This window comes from Salvelinus namaycush, chromosome 37, assembly GCF_016432855.1.
Source record: "Salvelinus namaycush isolate Seneca chromosome 37, SaNama_1.0, whole genome shotgun sequence".
Lineage (NCBI taxonomy): Eukaryota > Metazoa > Chordata > Actinopteri > Salmoniformes > Salmonidae > Salvelinus > Salvelinus namaycush.
This window is the reverse complement of record NC_052343.1, coordinates 14,807,183-14,829,852: the sequence shown is the minus strand read 5'-3', so window position 1 is coordinate 14,829,852 and position 22,670 is coordinate 14,807,183. Positions and strand designations below refer to the sequence as shown.

Genomic DNA, 22,670 nt, shown 5'->3' with positions numbered 1-22,670 from the left:
CCTTTTTCCTCCAAACATAATGAAGGTCACTATGGCCAAACAGTTCTATTTTTGTTTAAAAAAGTATGATCTTTGTCCCCATGTGCAGAAAACCGTAGTCTGGCTTTTTTATGGAGGTTTTGGAGCAGTGGCTTGTTCCTTGCTGAGTGGCCTTTCAGGTTATGTCAATATAGGACTCGTTTTACTGTGGATATAGATACTTTTGTACCTGTTTCCTCCAGAAACTTCACAAGGTCCTTTGCTGTTGTTCTGGGATTGATTTGCACTTTTCGCACCAAAGTATGTTCATCTCTAGGAGACGGAACGCGTCTCCTTCCTGAGTGGTATGATGGCTGCGTGGTCCCATGGTGTTCATACTTGCGTACTATTGTTTGTACAGATGAACGTGGTACCTTCAGGCGTTTGGAAATTGCTCCCAAGGATGAACCAGACTTGTGGAGGTCTACAAAAAAAATTCTGAGGTCTTGGCTGAATTCTTTTGATTTTCCCATGATGTCAAGCAAAGAGGCACCGAGTTTGAAGTTAGGCCTTGAAATACATCCACAAGTACACCTCCAATTGACTCAAATGATTTCAATTAGCCTATCAGAATCTTCTAACGCCATGACATAATTTTCTGGAATTTTCCAAGCTGTTTAACGGCACAGTCAACTTAGTGTATGTAAACTTCTGACCCACTGGAATTGTGATACAGTGAAATAATCTGTCTGTAAACAATTGTTGGAAAAATTACTGTGTCATGCACAAAGTAGATGTCCTAGCAGACTTGCCAAAACTATAGTTTGTTAACAAGAAATTTGTGGAGTGGTTGAAAAACTAGTTTTAATGACTCCAACCTAAGTGTATGTAAACGTCTGACTTCACACAGCCATTTAGAGACATTAGAAACATGTAGAGTAAACATAACCAGAATATCTCCATACCCAGAAACTTGTTTGGTAGGACCATTTCAGCTTTTGGTTTAAATAGCTATTCACATTTTGCCCCTTTTGGATTTGTTATTGTTATTATATCAATTGGTGTAGCTTAGGCATTATCTTCCTCCTCTCACTTAAAATGGAGGAAAATCTTTCACCACTTTTACACACAGGGCATGTTTTCAGTATATGGTAGTGCCTTTCAATCATGACAGGTGAGCACATTTTACAGTGTCTGTGTTCTTGCCAACAGATCAACTGCTCTGATATCCATTTTTCAGGATTTATCTTTTAAATATGTGCGACTTAAAATGACCACCATGACGTTGTTAGATAGCAGATAGACTTAACAAAGGGAATTAATGATTACAGGAATAGGAACATTAATTCTATTAATTAGGTAGGCCAGCTAAAATATTTAAATCTCCACAAAGAGCTTTGAAGAAGCAGGACATGGCCAGAGGCTCTTTCCCTGTCTTCCCCTCTTTCTCTCTCGCTCTCTCTCTCCCTCTCACTCATCTGATGTCAGACACGATGCTCTTGGTAGGAGCAGCCAAGGAAATGTGGATTCCTTCATTCAGGGAGCAGAGGGAGTTTAACTGAGGATTAGGGATAACTAATGGCTGCTTCTAGCCAAGCTGTACAATGTATTCCCTTGCCACATGGCTAATAGGCTACACAGGGGATGGAACAAGCAGGGACGGAGTAGAGAATTGCTCTTGGAATTAGTATGAAGATTCTACCTTACATGTTAACTGTTTTCTATGTGGTCTCAATTGGATTTGGTGCCAGTCATTATTTTGAACCTGAACAAATGTTGACCTCAGTGTTTACCTTTTCCTTGATACCCAACTGCACTCCTGGTGCCCTTCAGGTTTTCCCCTCCACCCCAGGCAGGCCTGTGCCCGCCATGATGAGCAGCTCATCCAGCCCAGCTGAGTTCTACAGGGACAGGACCTCCCTCGTGTCCATAGACTCTAGCGTCTTCTACAGCGAGCCCCCTCTTGTCTGTGACGACCCACTGGACTTCTTCACCATCAACGTGGGAGGTAGCCGCTACGTTCTCTCGCAGGAGCTGCTGGCATCCCACCCAGAAACCCGTCTGGGCAAGCTGGCCCTGTCCACACGGGACTCTGCCCTGGAGCTCTGTGACGACGCTGACTTCCTGGAGAATGAGTTCTTCTTCGACCGCAGCTCACAGACCTTCCAGTATGTGATTAACTTCTACCGCACAGGCCACCTGCATGTCAGGGAGGAGCTTTGCGTGCTCTCCTTCTTCCAGGAGATTGAGTACTGGGGCATCGACGAGCTCTGCATCGACCCCTGCTGTCGGGAACGCTACTACCGCCGCAAGGAGCTCAAGGAGAGCCTGGACATGCGGAACGAGGCTGAGACTGACGAAAGCCAGGACGACGACTTCAACGGCACGGCGTGCCCAGATCTCCAGCGGCGCCTGTGGGACCTGCTGGAGAAGCCAGAGTCTTCACGAGCAGCACGCGCCTTCGGCACGCTGTCCATCATCTTCGTGGCGGTGTCCATTGTCAACATTGTGCTCATCTCGCTGGACCTGGGGAATGTGTGTGGGAACAGGAGCGGTGACGAGAGCGGGGGCAATGATGGGGGTACACCTTTCTTCGTGGACGCACTGGAATATGTGTGCGTGGTGTGGTTCACCGGCGAGCTGGTGTTGCGCTTTGTCTCTGTGAGCGACAAGTGCCGCTTCACCCGTAGTGTTCCCAATGTGATCGACCTGCTAGCCATCCTGCCCTTCTATGTGACTCTGGCAGTTGAGAGTCTGCACGGTGGCTCTACAGAGCTGGAGAACATGGGCCGCGTGGTGCAGGTGCTCAGGCTCATGAGGTCCCTCCGCATGCTCAAACTAGGACGCCACTCCACAGGTAATGTAGTCGTCTATCCAAACATACAGTATACGCAGCCATTTTAATCCTGTCATGATTCCTAAACCTGATGCCGCTACCTATCATTTGTCACACCAAGCTGCAGTAGTCCAGGATGTCAAATTGTCCAGGATGTCAGATTGTCCAGGATCTCAAAGTTGATTTTGAAGGTAGCAATCCAGTTGAGATACATCATTATTTTCAAAGGATATATCACTTATTTCTTTCTTCCAGCAACTCATTAGGTGATTTGTAGATGTGTGTAAAAAGTACAGCAGGGTAGTCAGACAAGATGGCTGGTGTTACTTGTACAACAGTGTGTCGTTGTAGTCTGTAGGCCAAAAATTCTGAAGAATCTGTTGAAACTATAAGAATAGAAAGAGTCAGAACTTTTGTGAAACATCACAGCACAGTGGAAAAAAATACATGGCAGCTAGAAATCAGAACTGGATGGTCTTCAGAGATAGATGGGAGGGGTTGAGGGTAGCTGAAGGCTGGGACAAAAAACAAACAAACGATAACTCATGTAAAATGTACTGTCCGTGAAATGTAAGTAGTGTGTCGTAAGCTGGAAGTGGAAGCCTATGTATTGTTGTCCATTAGTTTACTACAATTAGGAGAGGGTGGTGGGGGAAAATAATAAAGGAAAATATATTTTACTAAAAATATATTAAAAATTATATACACAGTACCAGTCAAACGTTTGGACACACCTACTCATTCCAGGGATTTTCTTTATTTTTACTATTGTCTACATTGTAGAATAATATTGACCAAGTCCATATTATGGCAAGAACAGCTCAAATAAGCAAAGAAAAATGACCGCCCATCATTACTTTAAGACATGAAGGTCAGTCAATCCGGAAAAGTTCAAGAACTTCCAAGTGCAGTTGCAAAAACCATCCAGCACTATGATGGAGGACCGCCACAGGAAAGGAAGACGCAGAGTTACCTCTACTGCAGAGGATAAGGTCATTATAGTTACCAGCCTCAGAAATTGCAGCCCAAATAAATGCTTCACAGAGTTCAAGTAACAGACACATCGCAATATCAACTGTTCAGAGGAGACTGCGTGAATAGGGCCTTCATGGTCGAATTGCTGCAAAGAAACCACTACTAAAGGACACCAATAATAAGAAGAGACTTGCTAGGGCCAAGAAACACGAGCAATGAACATTAGACCGGTGAAAATCTGTTCCAAATTGGAGATTTTTGGTTCCAACCGCCGTGTCTTTGTGAGACGCAGAGTAGGTGAACGGATGATCTCTGCATGTGTGGTTCCCCTCATGAAGCATGGAGGAGGAGGTGTGATGCTGTGGGGGTGCTTTGCTAGTGACACTGTCTGTGATTTATTTAGAAGGCACACTTAACCAGCATGGCTACCACAGCATTCTCCAGCGATACGCCATTCCATCTTGTTTGGGCTTAGTCCCACTATCATTTGTTTTTCAACAGGACAATGACCCAACATACCTCCAGGCTGTGTAAGGGCTATTTGACCAAGAAGGAGAGTGATGGAGTGCTGCATCAGATGACCTGGCCTCCACTATCACCCGACCTCAACCCAGTTGAGATGGTTTGGGATGAGTTGGAACACAGAGTGAAGGAAAAGCAGCCAACAAGTGCTCAGCATATGTGGGAACTCCTTAAAGACTTTTGGAAAAGCATTCCAGGTGAAGCTGGTTGAGAGAATGCAAAGGGTGGCTACTTTTAAGAATTTAAAATCTAAAATATATTTAGATTTAACAGTTTTTTTGGTTACTACATGATTCCTTATGTGTTATTTCATAGTTTTGATGTCTTCACTATTATTCTACAATGTAGAAAATAGTAAAAAATTAAGAAAAACCCTTGAATGAGTAGGTGTGTCCAAACTTTTTACTGGTACTGTGTATTTACAAAAAATATATATATGCGGGATTGGAAATGATGCCGACAATTACATTGATAGAAGCCCACACACAATCTATCTGCAATATTAAAGCTGATCTAGCATATATATATATATATATATATATATACAGCTGAAGTCGGAAGTTTACATACACTTAGGTTGGAGTCATTAACTAGTTTTTCAACCACTCAGCAAATTCATTGTTAACAAACTATAGTTTTGGCAAGTCGGTTAGGACATCTACTTTGTGCATGACACAAGTCCTTTTTCCAACAATTGTTACAGACAGATTATTTCACTTATAATTTACTGTATCACAATTCCAGTGGGTCAGAAGTTTACATACACTTAAGTTGACTGTGCCTTTTAAACAGCTTAGAAAATGATGTCATGGCTTTAGAAGATTCTGATAGACTAATTGAAATAATTTGAGTCAATTGGAGGTCTACCTGTGGATTTATTTCAAGTCCTACCTTCAAACTCAGTGCCTCTTTGCTTGACATCATGGGATAATCAAAAGAAATCAGCCAAGACCTCAGAAAAAAAATGGTGGACCTCCACAAGTCTAATTCATCCTTGGGAGCAATTTCAAACGCCTGAAGGTACCACGTTCATCTGTACAAACACTAGTACGCAAGTATAAACACCATGGGACCAGGCAGTCGTCATACCGCTCAGGAAGGAGACACGTTCTGTCTCCTAGAGATGAATGTACTTTGGTGCAAGGAAGATGCCACTGCTCCAAAACCGCCATTAAAAAAGCCCAACTACGGTTTGCAACTGCACATGGGGACAAAGATCGTACTTTTTTGAGAAATATCCTCTGGTCTGATGAAACAAAAATAGAACTGTTTGGCTATAATGACCATCGCAATGTTTGGAGGAAAAAGGGGGAGTCTTGCAAGCCGAAGAACACCATCCCAACCGTGAAGTACGGGGGTGGAAGCATCATGTTGTGGGGGTGCTTTGCTGCAGGAGGGACTGGTGCACTTCACAAAATAGATGGCATCATGAGGTAGGAAAAGTATGTGGATGTATTGAAGTAACATCTCAAGACATCAGTCAGGAAGTTAAAGCTTGGCCGCAAATGGGTCTTCCAAATGGACAATGACCCCAAGCATACTTCCAAAGTTGTGGCAAAATGGCTTAAGGACAACAAAGTCAAGGTATTGGAGTGGCCATCACAAAGCCCTGACCTCAATCCTATACAAAATTTGTGGGCAGAACTGAAAAAGCGTGTGCAAGCAAGGAGGCTTACAAACCTGACTCTGTTACACCAGCTCTGTCAGGAGGAATGGGCCAAAATTCACCCAAATTATTGTGGGAAGCTTGTGGATGGCTACCCAAAACATTTGACCCAAGTTAAACAATTTAAAAGCAATGCTACCAAATACTAATTGAGTATGTATAAACTTCTGACCCACTGGGAATGTGATGAAAAAGCTGAAATAAATTATTCTCTCTACTATTATTCTGACATCTCACACTTTTAAAATAAAGTGGTGATCCTAACTGACCTAAGACAGGGAATTTTTACTAGGATTAAATGTCAAGAATTGTGAAATGTGAGTTTAAATGTATTTGGCTAAGGTGTATGTAAACTTCCGACTTCAACTGTGTATGTGATATACACTGCTCAAAAAAATAAAGGGAACACTTAAACAACACAATGTAACTCCAAGTCAATCACACTTCTGTGAAATCAAACTGTCCACTTAGGAAGCAACACTGATTGACAATAAATTTCACATGCTGTTGTGCAAATGGAATAGACAAAAGGTGGAAATTATAGGCAATTAGCAAGACACCCCCAAAAAAGGAGTGATTCTGCAGGTGGTGACCACAGACCACTTCTCAGTTCCTACCTCGCCAGAGGTAGCCTGACTGCCATTAGGTACCGAGATGAGATCCTCAGACCCCTTGTGAGACCATATGCTGACACATGCACATTTGTGGCCTGCTGGAGGTCATTTTGCAGGGCGCTGGCAGTGCACCTCCTTGCACAAAGGCGGAGGTAGCGGTCCTGCTGCTGGGTTGTTGCCCTCCTACGGCCTCCTCCACGTCTCCTGATGTACTGGCCTGTCTCCTGGTAGCGCCTCCATGCTCTGGACACTACGCTGACAGACACAGCAAACCTTTTTGCCACAGCTCGCATTGATGTGCCATCCTGGATGAAATGCACTACCTGAGCCACTTGTGTGGGTTGTAGACTCCGTCTCATGCTACCACTAGAGTGAGAGCACCGCCAGCATTCAAAAGTGACCAAAACATCAGCCAGGAAGCATAGGAACTGAGAAGTGGTCTGTGGTCACCACCTGCAGAATCACTCCTTTTTTGGGGGTGTCTTGCTAATTGCCTATAATTTCCACCTTTTGTCTATTCCATTTGCACAACAGCATGTGAAATTTATTGTCAATCAGTGTTGCTTCCTAAGTGGACAGTTTGATTTCACAGAAGTGTGATTGACTTGGAGTTACATTGTGTTGTTTAAGTGTTCCCTTTATTTTTTTGAGCAGTGTATATATATATATGGTTGTAATCCAATTCTTAGTTTTTCTGTGATTAAACTAGCTTCTGACCCAGGAGAGATTATACTGTGAAGTCTCTTGGAGTCTGAGATTTTTCAAGGTAATAGAAAGCCTGGGATGGAACTAAATAGCAAGAGTGAGAAAGGGAACGAGACGGGCTAGGAGAAGGAGAAAAAATATTCATTCATATTTCCTCAGGAGATTGAGGGAAGGGGTCTGACAGATGAGAGCATGCTCCTGAGTCGACTTGTGTGTGTCTGTGTACGTTTGCGTCCGTGCACGTGAATGGCTTGGATGTTACTGATTTTGGCGAGGGATGAGAGCCCTGGTTTGGGATGTAGGCTGTGAGGCCATGCATAATGAAGGGAGATGATGTTACCACACCAAAAGAGAAGATAAGAGGGGAGGAAGTAGACCAGAGACTGTGACAGATACAGAGCCAGCACGTCACATCTTGTCCTTTCAATGAAGAAAAAAGAAAAGGCGATGAGAGATCAACTTTGTCTTTGATCTAGGATGCACTGACACACTAGGCCATCATTACACTTTTATAGAATTATGGGATGTATTACGAATCTTTGTTGGCATCCATGACTGCAATTGTACCATATTCCCTCTAGTATGCTACTTCAACAAATTGGTAAGTATGGCATGTTGCGTCAGGAAAAGAGAGAAAAATTGATTTCTCACTCTGGGTGATAGCTGTTAATAAAACAGATTATTTTAGGGGAAAAATGTGGATTTACAGGGCATGTTCTCCACTTTGTCTACATGCTGGTATATCTTGATATCCCTGAGGAGTCTATGACATTTGTTCAGTTTAAGTCCCATGGTCTGACTAAAATGACTTGAAAATATAAAGGCAGGAGTGTTCTTGTCATGTGTGTGACAATATGTCTGTCTGACAATATCCTGAACAAAGGTGCATCCCGATAACTGTATCATTTTCTAAACAAAGATGCGTTTGCTTTACTGTTTGGTTTATAGACAACTTCCAAAGAACCAAATGTACTAGCTAGGTCTCATTTTGATCCCATATAGTGTTTCAGTACACAAAAAGAACATTAAAAAGTATACTTACTTGGCAAACTTAACCAAATATTTATTTTCTACTTCAAGAGTTTGGAGAGCTTACAAGCAATATCAGTGTGTGAATAGTCCTACCACCTGCGCAGTTGTGCATATTTAGAGTTTTGCACTTATTTTAACTGCCAGCTTGCTGTTCCAATTTTCCCCACTAAATTCTCAGTCATGAGTTTCGCACATCATTTTTTATATTAGCTGTTTGTGGAATACAGTGTATAATTTGAATAGATGCACTATAGTACCTTCATGTTAGGCAAGTGAAAAGGTATTAAGACTTTTAAGAGTTTATTATTCAGTTAATTATTCTACACTTGAAAGTATGCACCTGCCACACTCTGTAAGATTTGCGTACCATCAAAGAGTGTACACTTTCAGAATGGTCTTCCAACAGATGGCATCATTTGAACGCATCAGTGCAGACAGCCGTCAGACTATCTAACGTTAGACAATGCACTTTCAGGTGTACGACCTGAATAAGTAATCTGGCATTTAATCTCCTGAACTGATGTATAATTGACCCCAACCCTCTGTATCCCTGTGTCCCCCAGGCCTCAAGTCCCTGGGCCTGACCATCACCCAGTGCTACGAGGAGGTGGGTCTCTTGCTCCTCTTCCTCTCCGTGGGCATCTCCATCTTCGCCACGGTGGAGTTCTCCCTGGAGCATGACATCCCCGGTACCACCTTCAGCAGCGTGCCATGTGCCTGGTGGTGGGCCACCACCTCCATGACCACGGTGGGCTACGGAGACATCCGCCCCGACACCACCCTGGGCAAGGTGCTGGCCTTTCTCTGCATCTTGTCTGGCATCCTGATCTTGGCACTGCCCATCGCTATCATCAACGAACGCTTCTCTGCCTGCTACTTCACTCTCAAGATGAAGGAGGCGGCGCTGCGGCACGGGGAGGCGCTCAAGAGGCTGGCGCGGGGTTCACTGGGTGACTCGGAGGTGGGTGGGGCAGCAAGGGGAGGAGGGGTGAACCTGAGGGATGTTTACGCCATGAGTGTGATGGAGATGCTGAGGCTGCAAGGGAGGGAGAGGGCCAGCACACGTAGTAGGGGAGGGGGTGAGCTCTGGTGGTAGTGTGGAAGATGGAGCACAAGAGCGGCTGTGGAGAAAAAGCTATGGAAAAGTTAAGTCATTGGGTTAAAGATGGAATCCGCTGGAATCTGCCCCACCACTGTTATTGTTTTTGTTTCCGAGCTGAGGAGCGTCGCGAAGCATGGTAAAAATGTAAATCGGTTCATACTGTGCTCTTTTATCACACGTGCAATGATGTCAGAGGGGTAAAAACTGTGCAAACTGACGTGGTTGTTTCACCATTAAGGATTTCAGCTTTAAGAACACCATCAGAATATGACAATGTGTACAATGTATAGGACATATCTAAAGGATGATGAGGGGACAACTTTCATGGCTAACCTTTTTCAGTGTTGTGTTCTGACAACTATTGCATGTTCTGTCTCCTCTGTATGTATCACATAGACAAGATGTACAGTATAGACTGAATGATGTTATATTGTGTTTGATATTTTAAAACTTATTGAAAGATGCAGTATGTTGTGGTGTATAGAACAGCACAGCATGGTTTCACTGGAGAGCAATAAACACATTTGCCTTCACCCCTGTCTCTGTTTCCTGCAGGGTCACAGTGAAATACCAAAAGGGCTCTGGGAGGAGGCGTCTCCGAGTCAAGTCACGACAGGCTGTATGCAGAGCATATACACACATGAATATCCTGAACTGGTTAAAACATTATTTCCACCCAACAACCCCAGCAGTGGTAGATTAGCAATGACATGCACTGCTGCAGCAGACCCTAACCTTGGCAGTTCTAGGAAATATAATCACGCTCTAAAAAGAAAAGGTTATTAATGGAAGATCTTTTAGGTGTTCTTCAAATTGAAACTGTGGGGGAACTTAAAAGAACCCTTTAAAAGGCTTCTTCAAAGAAACCCCTTTTAATGGGTCCTCAAATAACCTTTTGAGGTTACCCCCCCCCATTATTATTAATCAGCATAACAATAACACAATATTTTAGTTGTCAGTGTTTTATGATTTTAGTGGCAAAACAGAATTCAAAAGCCAAATATGACGTAAACTTCCAGCAGAGCTCCAAGTTCAGTGGCGAGACTTTTCCAAGTCTAGCCCACCTGTGGAAAGAACAGTCAGGTACTTCTGCTTCTATCACCATAGGAGTTCAAGTACTCTATCTCCTTCCCTCCCTTCAGCCTTTCTATTTGTGTCAAATGCGGAGAGATCATCCAGCTCATTTACAGTCATAATCTCACTTGAGATGTGGAGTTGTGCTTTGACACAGCCGATGTACTCCCAAATGGCACTTAAAGTGTGATGTCAGGAAAATGGTGTGCCAGTGTAAATGATTTTGTTGGTAAGAGGAGAGGTCGTGACTGACAATCCACAGGGCACAAACTGGTTAAATCAACGTTGTTTCAACATAATTTGTCAACGTATTGTGACGTAGAATCTATGTGGAAAATACATTGGATTTGAAAAAAGTAATCAAAAATAAATTGTTGTTTTGAGGGTAAAAGGTTTGTGAAATTTCCACAACAGGATTGTTATCATGGTAACCAATTTTCAACATAGACAAACCTTGTAAAAAAAAAGATGTTGAATTTGTACCTTTTGAAACAATGTCAGGTCTTCAACATAATAACCACTATAAGAAAAAAACAATAGGCTGGGCAGAACCTCCTAATGGAGAGTTGCTCTATCTACAGCTATCATTTTGGTCTCCAATCCAAGTTTCTTTTTACCAAGCCCTGCTTAGCGTTGATATTTGTCACTGACTATTACCAATGTGCTATCATGACAATGATTGTTGATAAATCTTCACTTAATAGATTCAGTGTTGCTATCAAAGTCATTCCACAGGGTAGGTTTAACAGAGCAAATGAAATGTGACCATACTTTATCACTCATATAACATCAGTGATGCTATTTAGGCCTGTATAGCATTTGGGAAGTCATCAACCGCTTTTGTTTAAACTAAAAATAGACAATACATATAGGCCTAGTGTTTCAAGCTGTGGTTGATTTCAAATGGAATTTTGATAATAATATATATTGGATTCAGGTCTGTGGAGATCTTCACAATTGCTATAATAATCTGTTCAGAATCTCAAACAGCTCTGACCACTTGCACCATGTACTTAAATAATCTCAATTGCAATCCAGGTCATTTGGTTGTGCTAGTATATGAAGCACAGTGATAACACATTAAGTTGTTGTATAAATGAATACACAAAATATCTACCCTTGTATTTCCATTTGAACTTTGTTGTGCTTTTAAAGGGTTGAAAGCACAGTACAACACAATACAACTTGCTTTCAGAGTAGAATATTTTCTCTATGTAGCACTAAAACAAAATGTTTTTCTCACATTTCTCCCCTGCAGTCACCTATAAATACTGTAAATGATATACTGTACATACATAGGGATTATACTGTATTTAAGCATGTAGGGAAAAGATTTCCAGACCATAGGCTTTTTAGCCTATTCCAAGGGACTCCTTCAATGCTTTCCCAAACATTCTCAAGAAAGTATTGTTTTTACTCCTGACAGTCACAGAAAATCATTTGGCCCCTTAGATTTCCTTACATGGTTATTGGGCCACAGGGCCAGCCCCTTATCTCTTGGACACGTAGGAGTCCCTGATGTTATGGCCAACCTGCACAGATGTCAATGCATTATGGGCCGGTCCACATATGAGGACAGTCTAAATATTCATCAGCAGTCTGAGACATTGGGCATACAGCACTGAAGTAGTGATGAATCGTTTCATTAAATGGAACAGAGTGGATTGCATGCATATTGTAAACCTACATGGTATGGCAGCCATTTTGAGATAAGATGCAGAAGAAAATTGATGTACAGTGAACCCTTTCCCTACCATTTCTGGCCAAACAAACAAAATAGCGGTAGTTCACAGCAGTAGTTCTCACTTGGCAGAACACATTTTTTATATTTTCATTGTGACCCCTTGTTTTACCACAAGGGACCTCTGGCCTACTTATTTGTCTAGACCAGTGGTTCCCAACCTTTTTTAACCTTAGCACACATTGATGGGATGTAAAATTCTTTGGCACACATAAAATTTCCCTATTCATTTATTTAGTGGTAATGACCTGCATCTCATCTGAGCCATACTGCAAATCATCTATTTTCTGTGACATAAAAATATATATATATATAGCTTAAATAGGGTTTATTTGAAATATTTATGTAGTTTTGATAATTCCTTTATTATGAATTTAATTTTAGTTTAGAAGGGTTTGGGCTACAGATGAGCGGTTTTCTGCATGGCAAATGTGCAACCACGGACATAAAGCCATGCTCCGTTTATTTTTATGGCAGAGGCTGTGGTATAGCTAAGCACAGAGCCATAATAAATATCAGACTTGCCTGTGCTAATGTTTAACCCAGATGAAGCAAAGTTATACAAATGACTTTGCTCGTGATGCACGCCCCTCAAACAGCCTGAGAAACAAGTTAGGATACAGATCCCATTTAATGTATTATCTGACTGGCACTAGTGCTTCTAAGTCAAAAATCCCATGTGCATTCCACATGTCATGTTTAGCCTATAATTGACTGTTACATTTTTTTTCAATATTAGGAAAAGTTTCAAGGCACATCTGAGAGTTCCTGGAGGTACACCAGTGTGCTGTGGTACACGGGTTGAGAACCACCTGTCTAGACGAGAGAATCAAGGACAATAATCCACATCCATCTCCAGAGTGCATCTCAGTACACTCATTCAATATTATTGGAGGGATTGTATCATTTATACAATGTTCTATCCTCTGTATTTGTATTTGGGGAATAAATGACAAATAGAACTGGCATCAACCCCAGGAAAACGTTTTATGTTGGCAGGAGAGTAATCAACATGAGAGTCATAATAGTCCTTTTGATGCTGCATCAGATGAGTCCCGTTTGAACAGGCCCTGTGAGTTTTTATAAAACACACATGAAACTTAAATAATAAGGGAGTCAATCAGACAAAGCGCACCAATCAGCATGCTCTCTGGTGAGGCTATTGGAATATAATTCATTTGCATGTTTTTGATCTACAGGGATGAGAGCACTATCCATGTCCCAGCTGGACAAGTACCTTTCAAACAATCTGGGGAAAAACGTGTGTGTGTGTGTGTGTGTGTGTGTGTGTGTGTGTGTGTGTGTGTGTGTGTGTGTTTGTGTTTGTGTTTGTGGTTTTTGTTGAACTATCCTTGTGGGCCCCATGATGAAAAATGCTATTTTAGGCTTAGGAATTAGGTTTAGAGATAGTGTTAAAATTAGGGTTAGGGTCAGAATTAAGGTTAGGTTTAGGGTTAGGGTTAGGAGTTAGGGTTAAGTATAGTTTTAGGGTTAGGGGTTTGGGGTTAAGGTTAGTCTTAGGTTTAAGGTTAGTGTTATGGTTAGGTTAAGGGTTAAGTTTAGGGAAAATAAGATTTGGGATTAGAATCAATTATTTGGTCCCCACAAGGATAGCAAAACAAAACTGTGGGTGTGTGTGTGTGCATGCGTGCGTGCGTGCGCGTGTGTGTGTGAGAAAGAGAGAGTGTGTGTTGACAGTGATCAGACACCATCCAGACCAGGCATGTCATAACAGTTTTTCCTTCAAATGCTTTATGGGTTGAACTGTTTATTTTACTGCATCCTTTTCCTGGATTATTTTTAGAGGAGAAATCTCTTGGGTTTTACAAGAAGCTTCAGTACAAGTTACTTACACTAAACGGACATACAACACTCAACTTATGGTACCTTTTAAAAGAGTAACTATCGAACATAGCCAATAGGCACTGTTTTGTTTCTCATGCAAGATGGTAATAGAGAGAATATAAACTGTTTTAGTTTGAATGCTAGTTGTGTCTAAGTACTTGGACCCCAAACTCAATTCCTATTTCATGGCTCTGGAAGCAGATTCACTTTATTAACAGTTCTTTCCCTGGGGTAAATCTTTCTGCCTGAGAGAAACGGTTAGACATCCTGCAGCCTTGCAGCTGTTTAACATACAGCAGGTTTAGTCAGGAAACACTAATAGTGAATATAGTTTACACTACTGATGACAATATCATACTTTGCTAAAATGTATGTGAAATGTATGTCAAGATGTTTAAGTTTCTATAAAAAAAGATTCCATTTGATAAACAACCCTGCCTTCTCTGCTTTTACTTTCCCTGTATGTCTCTGGCATCTTCTCTCTCACTCGTTCTTACTATTTTAAGATGACCGTAGAGTGGTTCAAGGAGGGATATTGTTGCTTGGACTGGCAGAAGGACATGGGCTGGGCTATGTAGTACATCTTCTTTTAGGGGTATGGGGTGAAAGAGACATGAGAAGAGATTGACCTGTAATTTCTGGTAGTATTTCACAAATAGGTCAGAGTAGCAGAGGACAGATGTGAGTATTCAGTGTGTGTGAGATCAATAGGATATTTATGTTTTACCCAAATGTTCCCCCATTTCCTCCCTCCCATTCATCTCTCATTTTGCTGTACTAAAGCCCTGTCGGAAATAGGACACACAATCTACTGTAGGTGAGTAAAGAAACAATGTTAAAGCAAAAGGGCTTTGTTACACCATTGTTTATGACCTGTGTTGTCGTTTATGAACATTGTTGACATTGGCAACCAACTGTTTCATCAATGTCATTTGAAGCGAATCGGGATTGCAACTTCATGGCGAGTACAGAGCCTCAATCTGAAGCAGGATGGTGCCGAAGTCAAAATGAGGGCCAGGCATTCCCAGGGCAGAGAGAGAACAAAACACGCCATGAGGCAAAAACACTGCTGGGACACAGGGAGAGAACACCGGGCCAAGAGCACTGAAAGTTATGGAGAAACGTCCTCACGTTCTAATAGTATGGTTATAAAAGAATGGACTTGCAGAACCCAGCTCTTTTTTTTTACCTTTATTTATCTAGGCAAGTCAGTTAAGAACAAATTCTTATTTTCAATGACGGCCTAGGAACAGTGGGTTAACTGCCTTGTTCAGGAGCAGAACGACAGATTTTTACTTTGTCAGCTCAGGGATTCAAACTCGCAACCCTCCGGTTACTAGTCCAACACTCTAACCACTAGGCTACCTGCCACCCCAATACCGAGCATGTTGCTTGTTGCTGTGGGTATTTCAAGTGTCTTGTGTGTGTAGATATCTGGTCCTCCCCCATCGCAAGTCTTTCATCCCAAACTTCAAACGTAGTCTCATTAAACCCTTACGTCACACAGTCCTCAAGGAAGCACAGTGCCCATTTTGGAAGCAGAATAGAGAATCGATCCCCCTTGCTTTCCAGGGTCCCATAGTTCATTAGGATCGGCAGTTAACTCTCATGGTACGTCTTTAGTAGTGTCTTTAGTAGTGAAGTTCCAGTGCCATGCTCTATAAATTATCAGCAAAAGGCTTGTTAAGATGATGGCCTCTGACTGTTATAATCAGTGTTTAACCATTTGGAGGTTGTCTGACTAAAGCTGCATGGATTTTATTTGGGGGGGGATGCTATTACAATGCAAACTATATTATGTGTAAATATTTCATTTTTCATGGTATTCTTATTCTTAGAATGAGTTAACTGCTATTCAGTACTGAGGTTATAAGTAGTGGTCTACATTGACGTGGTGCACAGAGAGAATGGCATGCAGCATTAGTGTATTCTCCTCAAGCTCCACCCACCTGTCTGACCTCTGAACCCAACAGAGAATATCCTTCGCTTCGTCCTTGGAAGAATACACCCTTCCTGTCTAATGCAACTGGGTTAATGAGCTGGGAACACTAGCACCTGGAATTATATACATCCCCCATTTCCCCTAACAAAGCCTACAGTAACACTCAAATTAGACTAAATTGGTGTGATATCACTAGCGCAGTGTTTGCTTTAGACTTCTGGTCTATTATTCATGGCGTTGTTATTGTTAATTTGCAATGTTTCTGTTTGGTTCACTTCTTTCATATTTCCTGGTTCCAATGTAAATGTAGTGAACACCTACAGTTGAAGTTGGAAGTATACATACACTTAGGTTGGAGTTATTAAAACTCGTTTTTCAACCACTCTACACATTTTTTGTTAACAAACTATAGTTTTGGCAAGTCGGTTAGGACATGTACTTTGTGCATGACACAAGTAATTTTTCCAACAATTGTTTACAGACAGATTATTTCACTGTATCACAATTCCAGTGGGTCAGAAGTTTACATACACTAAGTTGACTGTGCTTTTAAACAGCTTGGAAGATTCCAGAAAATGATATCATGGCTTTAGAAGCTTCTGATAGGCTAATTGACATAAGTCAATTGGAGGTGACCTGTGGATGTATTTTCCCTTAACATGTATTTTTAACCTCACGCTTGATGTTAAGGAAATCCCCAAGTTATGGAAATCTGCTTTTGTACTGCCTCTCCTGAAAGGTGGAGATCCTTCGCTACTTGACAACTATCGACCCATAGCAAAATTATCTGTACAGTCTAAGGTACTGGAGTCCTTAGTTAGTAGGCAGCTAAAGACCTACTTCCAAGAAAACAACATCTTAAATGGAATGCAATCAGGTTTTAGGTCTGGCCACAGCACTGTTTCAGCAACATTGAAGGTTTTAAAAGACATCCACTGTGCTCTTGATAAGAAGTTACATTGTGTGTCTGTCTTTATTGATTTGTCTAAGGATTTTGACACTGTGGACCATGCTGTGTTAGTGCAAAGGTTAAAATGTTGTGGAATTACTGGTCATGCTCTAGATTGGTTTATAAATTACCTATCAAATCGTATACAATGTCTAATGGTGGATGGTTGTAAATCTGAATCCATAGAGGTGTGCTCAAGTGTTCCGCGAGGTTCTCTTTTGGGCCCACTGTTGTTCATTTTGTATATCAACAACATTGGGGATCTTATTGAAACAGCGGATGTTCATTTTTATGCAGATGATACTGTTCTTTATTCAAGTGGTAGTAGTTTATCTTTAGCTTTTGAAAATGCCCAAAGAGCATGATTTAAAGCTGGAGCTGGTTAGGGTAAAACAAAATGCATGGTATTTTCAAATGCCAGGCATGTTACTAATCATGTCATTGCTACATTGGCTGGACATACTATAGAGCAAGTTAAAGTGTACAAATATTTGGGTGGGTGGGTTGATGTAGAGAACTTGATTGGTTTGGTTTTTATTATCGGCATAAGGCTTGTTTTTCTTTTGAGGCCAGGAAGGAGCTGGTACGATGTACATAACTGGCGGTTTTAGATTTTAGTGATGTTATATATATGCAGGCTTCAACCACTACCCTGAGAGCACTTGATTCAGTGTATCATGCAGCCCTCAGGTTCATTACAAATCAAAAACATCTAACACATCATTGTGATCTCTACAGCGCTGTTGGCTGGTCGTCATTGACCTTGCATAAGCTTAAACACTGGTATACACTGGTATACACTACATTTTATCTCTGTTCTTTTTTAGTCAGGTCGGTAAATAAATATAAATGACGGTCCCATTCTCATTTGCTTCTAACAGTACCAAAAATTAGAACAGGTCATGGTAGAAATAGTTTTAGTTACTTAGCTCCGTGGTCCTGGAATTCTCTCCTGATTATTAAAAAATTTGATGATCTAATTCCGGTGGTGGAGTTTAAACACTTGATCGATGTATAAATCACAGAAGAGTGTAATTGTCTTTAGGACAGATGTTTTTAGTCAAGACTTTCGTGTTTTTTACGTAAAATGTTTTTGTTGTACTGTATGTGTGTTTATAGTTTTGTTTAATGTTGTGTTAGTGTATGTAAGTTGTTTTGTCTAAAACGTTGTTACCCCTGCTGTTATTGGACCAGGTCTCTCTTGGAAAAGAGATGTTATCTCAATGAGAAAAACCTGTATAAATAAAGGTTAAATAACCTCAGTGCCTCTTTGCTTGACATCATGGGAAAATCAAAAGAAATCAGCCAAGACCTCAGAAAAAAATGGTTCATCCTTGGGAGCAATTTCCAAATGCCTGAAGGTACCACGTTCATCTGTACAAACAATAGTACGCAAGTATAACCACCATTGGACCACGCAGCCGTCATACCGCTCAGGAAGGAGACGCGTTCTGTCACCTAGAGATGAACGTACTTTGGTGCGAAAAGTGCAAATCAATCCCTGAACAACAGCAAAGGACCTTGTGAAGATGTTGGAGGAAACAGGTACAAAAGTATCTATATCCACAGTAAAACGAGTCCTATATCGACATAACCTGAAAGGCTGCTCAGCAAGGAAGAAGCCAAACTGCCATAAAAAAGCCAGACTACAGTTTGCAACTGCGCATAGGGACAAAGATCGTACTTTTTGGAGAAATGTCCTCTGGTCTGATGAAACAAAAATATAACTGTTTGGCCATAACAGTTCTGTTTGGAAGAAAAAGGAGGAGGCTTGCAAGCCGAAGAACACCATCCCAACCGTGAAGCACGGGGGTGGCAGTATCATGTTGTGGGGGTGCTTTCCTGCAGGAGGGACTGGTGCAATTCACAAAATAGATGGCATCATGAGGTAGGAAAATTATATGGATATATTGAAGCAACATCTCAAGACATCAGTCAGGAAGTTAAAGCTTGGTCGCAAATGGGTCTTCCAAATGGACGATGACCCCAAGCATACTTCCAAAGTTGTGGCAAAATGGCTTAAGGATAACAAAGTCAAGGTATTGGAGTGGCCATCACAAAGCCCTGACCTCAATCCTGTATAAAATTTGTGGGCAGAACTGAAAAAGCGTGTGCGAGCAAGGAGGCCTACAAACCTGACTCAGTTACACCAGCTTTGTCAGGAGGAATGGGCCAAAATTCACCCAACTTATTGTGGGAAGCTTGTGGATGGCTACCCAAAACGTTTGACCCAAGTTAAACAATTTAAAGGCAATGCTACCAAATAATAATTGAGTGTATGTAAACTTTTGACCCACTGGGAATGTGATGAAAAAAATGTAATCTGAAATAAATCATTCTCTCTGCTATTATTCTGACATTTCACATTCTTAAAATAAAGTGGTGATCCTAACTGACCTAAGACAGGGAATCTTTACTAGGATTAAATGTCAGTAATTGTGAAAAACTGAGTTTAAATATATTTGGCTAAGGTGTATGTAAACTTCCAACTTCAACTGTACGCAGAAAGACAAAATACGTAATTATACTGAACAAAAATATAAACGCCACATGCAACAATTTCAACGATTGGGAGCCAGGCCCACCCACTGCGGAGCCAGGCCCGGCCAATCAGAATTAGTCTTTCCCCACAAAAGGGATTTATTACAGATAGAAATACTCCTCAGTTTCATCAGCTTTCCAGGTGGCTGGTCTCAGATGATCCCGCAGGTGAAGAAGCCGGATGTGGAGGTCCTGGGCTGACATGGTTACACGTGGTCTGCGGTTGTTAGGTCGGTTGGTCGTACTGCCAAATTCTCTAAAACGACATTGGAGGTGGTTTATGGTAGAGAAATTAATATTCAATTCTCTAGCAACAGCTCTGGTGGACATGCCTGCAGTCAGCATGCCAATTGCACGCTCCCTCAAAACCTGAGACTTCTTTGGCATTGTGTTGTGTGACACAACTGCATATTTTAGAGTGGCCTTTTATTGTCCCCAGCACAAGGTGCACCTGTGTAAGGATCATGCTGTTTAATCAGCTTATTGATATGCCACACAAATCAAGTGGATGGATTATCTTGGCAAAGGATAAATGCTCAATAACAGGGATGTAAACAAATGGGTGCACAAAATTGGAGAGAAATAAGCTTTGTGTGCATATAGAAATATTCTGGAATCTTTTATTTCACCTCATGAAACATGGGACCAACACTTTACTTGTTGTGTTTATATTTTTGTTCGGAATACATTGGGTTGAGTAACACTACTTTTAATGCTTTAATTTACAAGCGTGGAGGCGATGTTTTCAGTCCAGTTGGGAGGACTAAAAACTGACACAAGTCAAGATGTGAGCGATTAAAACACACATATTAAGGGCTCTTATGTTACTTTATGGCTCAATACTAGAACAGCACTCTCGGTTGAACTAAAGTGTGGTGGAGGAAAAATGCATGAGAGTGCCACATGGAGCTTGAAACAGTGATTAGCATACAGTTTCTCCTTTCTGTGTCAGTGGGTGGGATATGTAATCCATCTATGATCATGTCAACGGAAAACTCTAAAACACAAGTGGGGATGGATAGAATGCCAGTTGATATTTAAAATGAGAGTAGATTAAAAACACTGTTTATTTGATAAAGCACTTTGGATTAAGTTGCCTTAATATTGATATACAGTGCATTCGGAAAGTATTCAGACCCCTTCACCTTTTCCACATTTTGTTACAGCCTTATTCTAAAATGGATTAAATCAAAAAAACGTTTGTCATCAATCTACACACAATACCCCATAATGACAAAGGAAAAACACGCTTTTATACATTTTTGCAAACTTATTCAAATTTCTTTTAAAGAAATACCTTGTTCAGACCCTTTGCTATTAGACTCGAAATTGAGCTCAGGTGCATCCTGTTTCCATTGATCATCCTTGAGATGTTTATACAACTTGATTGGAGTCCACCTGTGGTAAATTCAATTGATTGGACATGATTTGGAAAGGCACACATCTGTCTATATAAGGTCCCACAGTTCACAGTGCATGTCAGAGCAAAACCAAGCCATGAGGTTGAAGGAATTGTCCGTAGAGCTCCGAGACAGGATTGTGACAAGGCACAGATCTGGGGAATGTTACAAAAAAAATTCTGCAGCATTGAAGGTCCGCAAGAATACAGTGGCCTCCATCATTCTTAAATGGAAGAAGTTTGGAACCACCAAGACACTTCCTAGAGCTGGCCACCCGGCCAAACTGAGACATCGGGGAGGTGACCAAGAACCCGATGGTCACTCAGACAGAGCTCCAGAGTTACTCTGTGGAGATGGGAGAAACTTCCAGAAGGACAACCATCTCTGCAGCACACCACCAATTAGGCCTTTATGGTAGAGTGGCCAGATGGAAGCCACTCCTCAGTAAAAGGCACATGACAGCCTGCTTGGAGTTTGCCAAAAGGCACCAAAAGGACTCTCAGACCATGAGAAACAAGATTCTCTGGTCTGATGAAACTAAGATTGAACTCTTTGACCTGAACGCCAAGCGTCACATCTGGAGGAAACCTGGCACCAGCCCTACAGTGAAACATGCTCGTGGCAGCATCATGCTGTGGGGATGTTTTCAGCGGCAGAGACTGGTAGACTAGACAGGATCGAGGGAAAGAGAAATGTAGCAAAGTACAGAGAAATCCTTGATGAAAATCTGCTTCAGAGCGCTCAGGACCTCAGACTGGGGAAAAGATTCACCTTCCAACAGGACAACGACCCTAAGCACACAGCCAAGACAATGCAGGAGTGGCTTCGGGACAAGTCTCTGAATGTCCTTGAGTGGCCCAGCCAGAGCCCAGACTTGAACCTGATCGAACATCTCTGAAGAGATTGGTGGCTTCGCTCCACAGGTAGTATCACATTTCATTTCATTTCATTACAGTACAACGGTTTGATTTGCTTGATCTTAGCTAGCTACATAGCCGTCTTTGTATCAAAGATAATTGTGTAGTTTAGACTAATTTCGGTTAGCTAGCCAGCTATTTTCGTTCTTTTAACGTAACGTAACGTAGTCAACACTGCTAGCTAGCTAGCCAGCTATTTTCGTTCTTTTAACGTAACGTAACGTAGTCAACACTGCTAGCTAGCCAGCTAGCCACCGAATAGCAGCACTGTAGAAACTATTACATTCAACGGAACAACGGAACGACTTGATTAGTGTAGTGTTAGCTAGCTACATAGTTGTCTTTGCTGTCTTTGTATCTAAGATAGTTGCGTTAGCTAGCCAGTTTCGGTTAGCTAGCCAGCTATTTTCGTTCTTTTAACGTAACGTAACGTAGTCAACACTGCTAGCTAGCTAGCCAGCTAGCCACCGAATAGCAGCACTGTAGAAACTATTACATTCAACGGAGCAACGGAACGACTTGATTAGTGTAGTGTTAGCAGCACTGTAGAAACTATTACATTCGTAGTCTAGAGTAATTATCGGTTAGCTAGCCAGCTATTTTCGTCCGCCGCGCTGCCGTTCTCCTACCTAGTCACACTGCTAGCTAGCCAACTTCTACCGAATAGCAGCACTGTAGAAACTATTACATTACAACGGAACGATTTGATTAGTGTAGTGTTAGCTAGCTACATAGTTGTCTTTGCTGTCCTTGTATCTAAGACAATTGTGTAGTTTAGACTAATTATCTAGCCAGTTACCGAGGTTACCTAGCTAGCTATCGAGGTTACCTAGCCAGCTACACTTTCTAAC

At 41.6% G+C, this 22,670-nt stretch overlaps 1 protein-coding gene across 1 annotated transcript; it reads left to right on the top strand.

Moving 5' to 3' along the window:
- The first annotated feature begins 1,830 nt into the window (after positions 1-1,830).
- On the top strand, positions 1,831-9,796 carry LOC120031547 (potassium voltage-gated channel subfamily V member 1-like). The gene is made up of 2 exons (XM_038977351.1): positions 1,831-2,815; positions 8,872-9,796. Exons 1-2 carry the CDS (start codon positions 1,831-1,833, stop codon positions 9,402-9,404), a joined length of 1,518 nt encoding a protein of 505 aa, XP_038833279.1. The 3' UTR covers positions 9,405-9,796.
- Positions 9,797-22,670: the final 12,874 nt, after the last annotated feature.

Excerpts from the sequence above, each read along its gene's own strand:
- LOC120031547 (XM_038977351.1), top strand. The coding sequence starts at position 1,831 with ATGAGCAGCTCATCCAGCCCAGCTGAGTTCTACAGGGACAGGACCTCC. Across the intron at positions 2,816-8,871 it reads ACTAGGACGCCACTCCACAG|GCCTCAAGTCCCTGGGCCTG; the intron begins GTAATGTAGTCG and ends TGTGTCCCCCAG.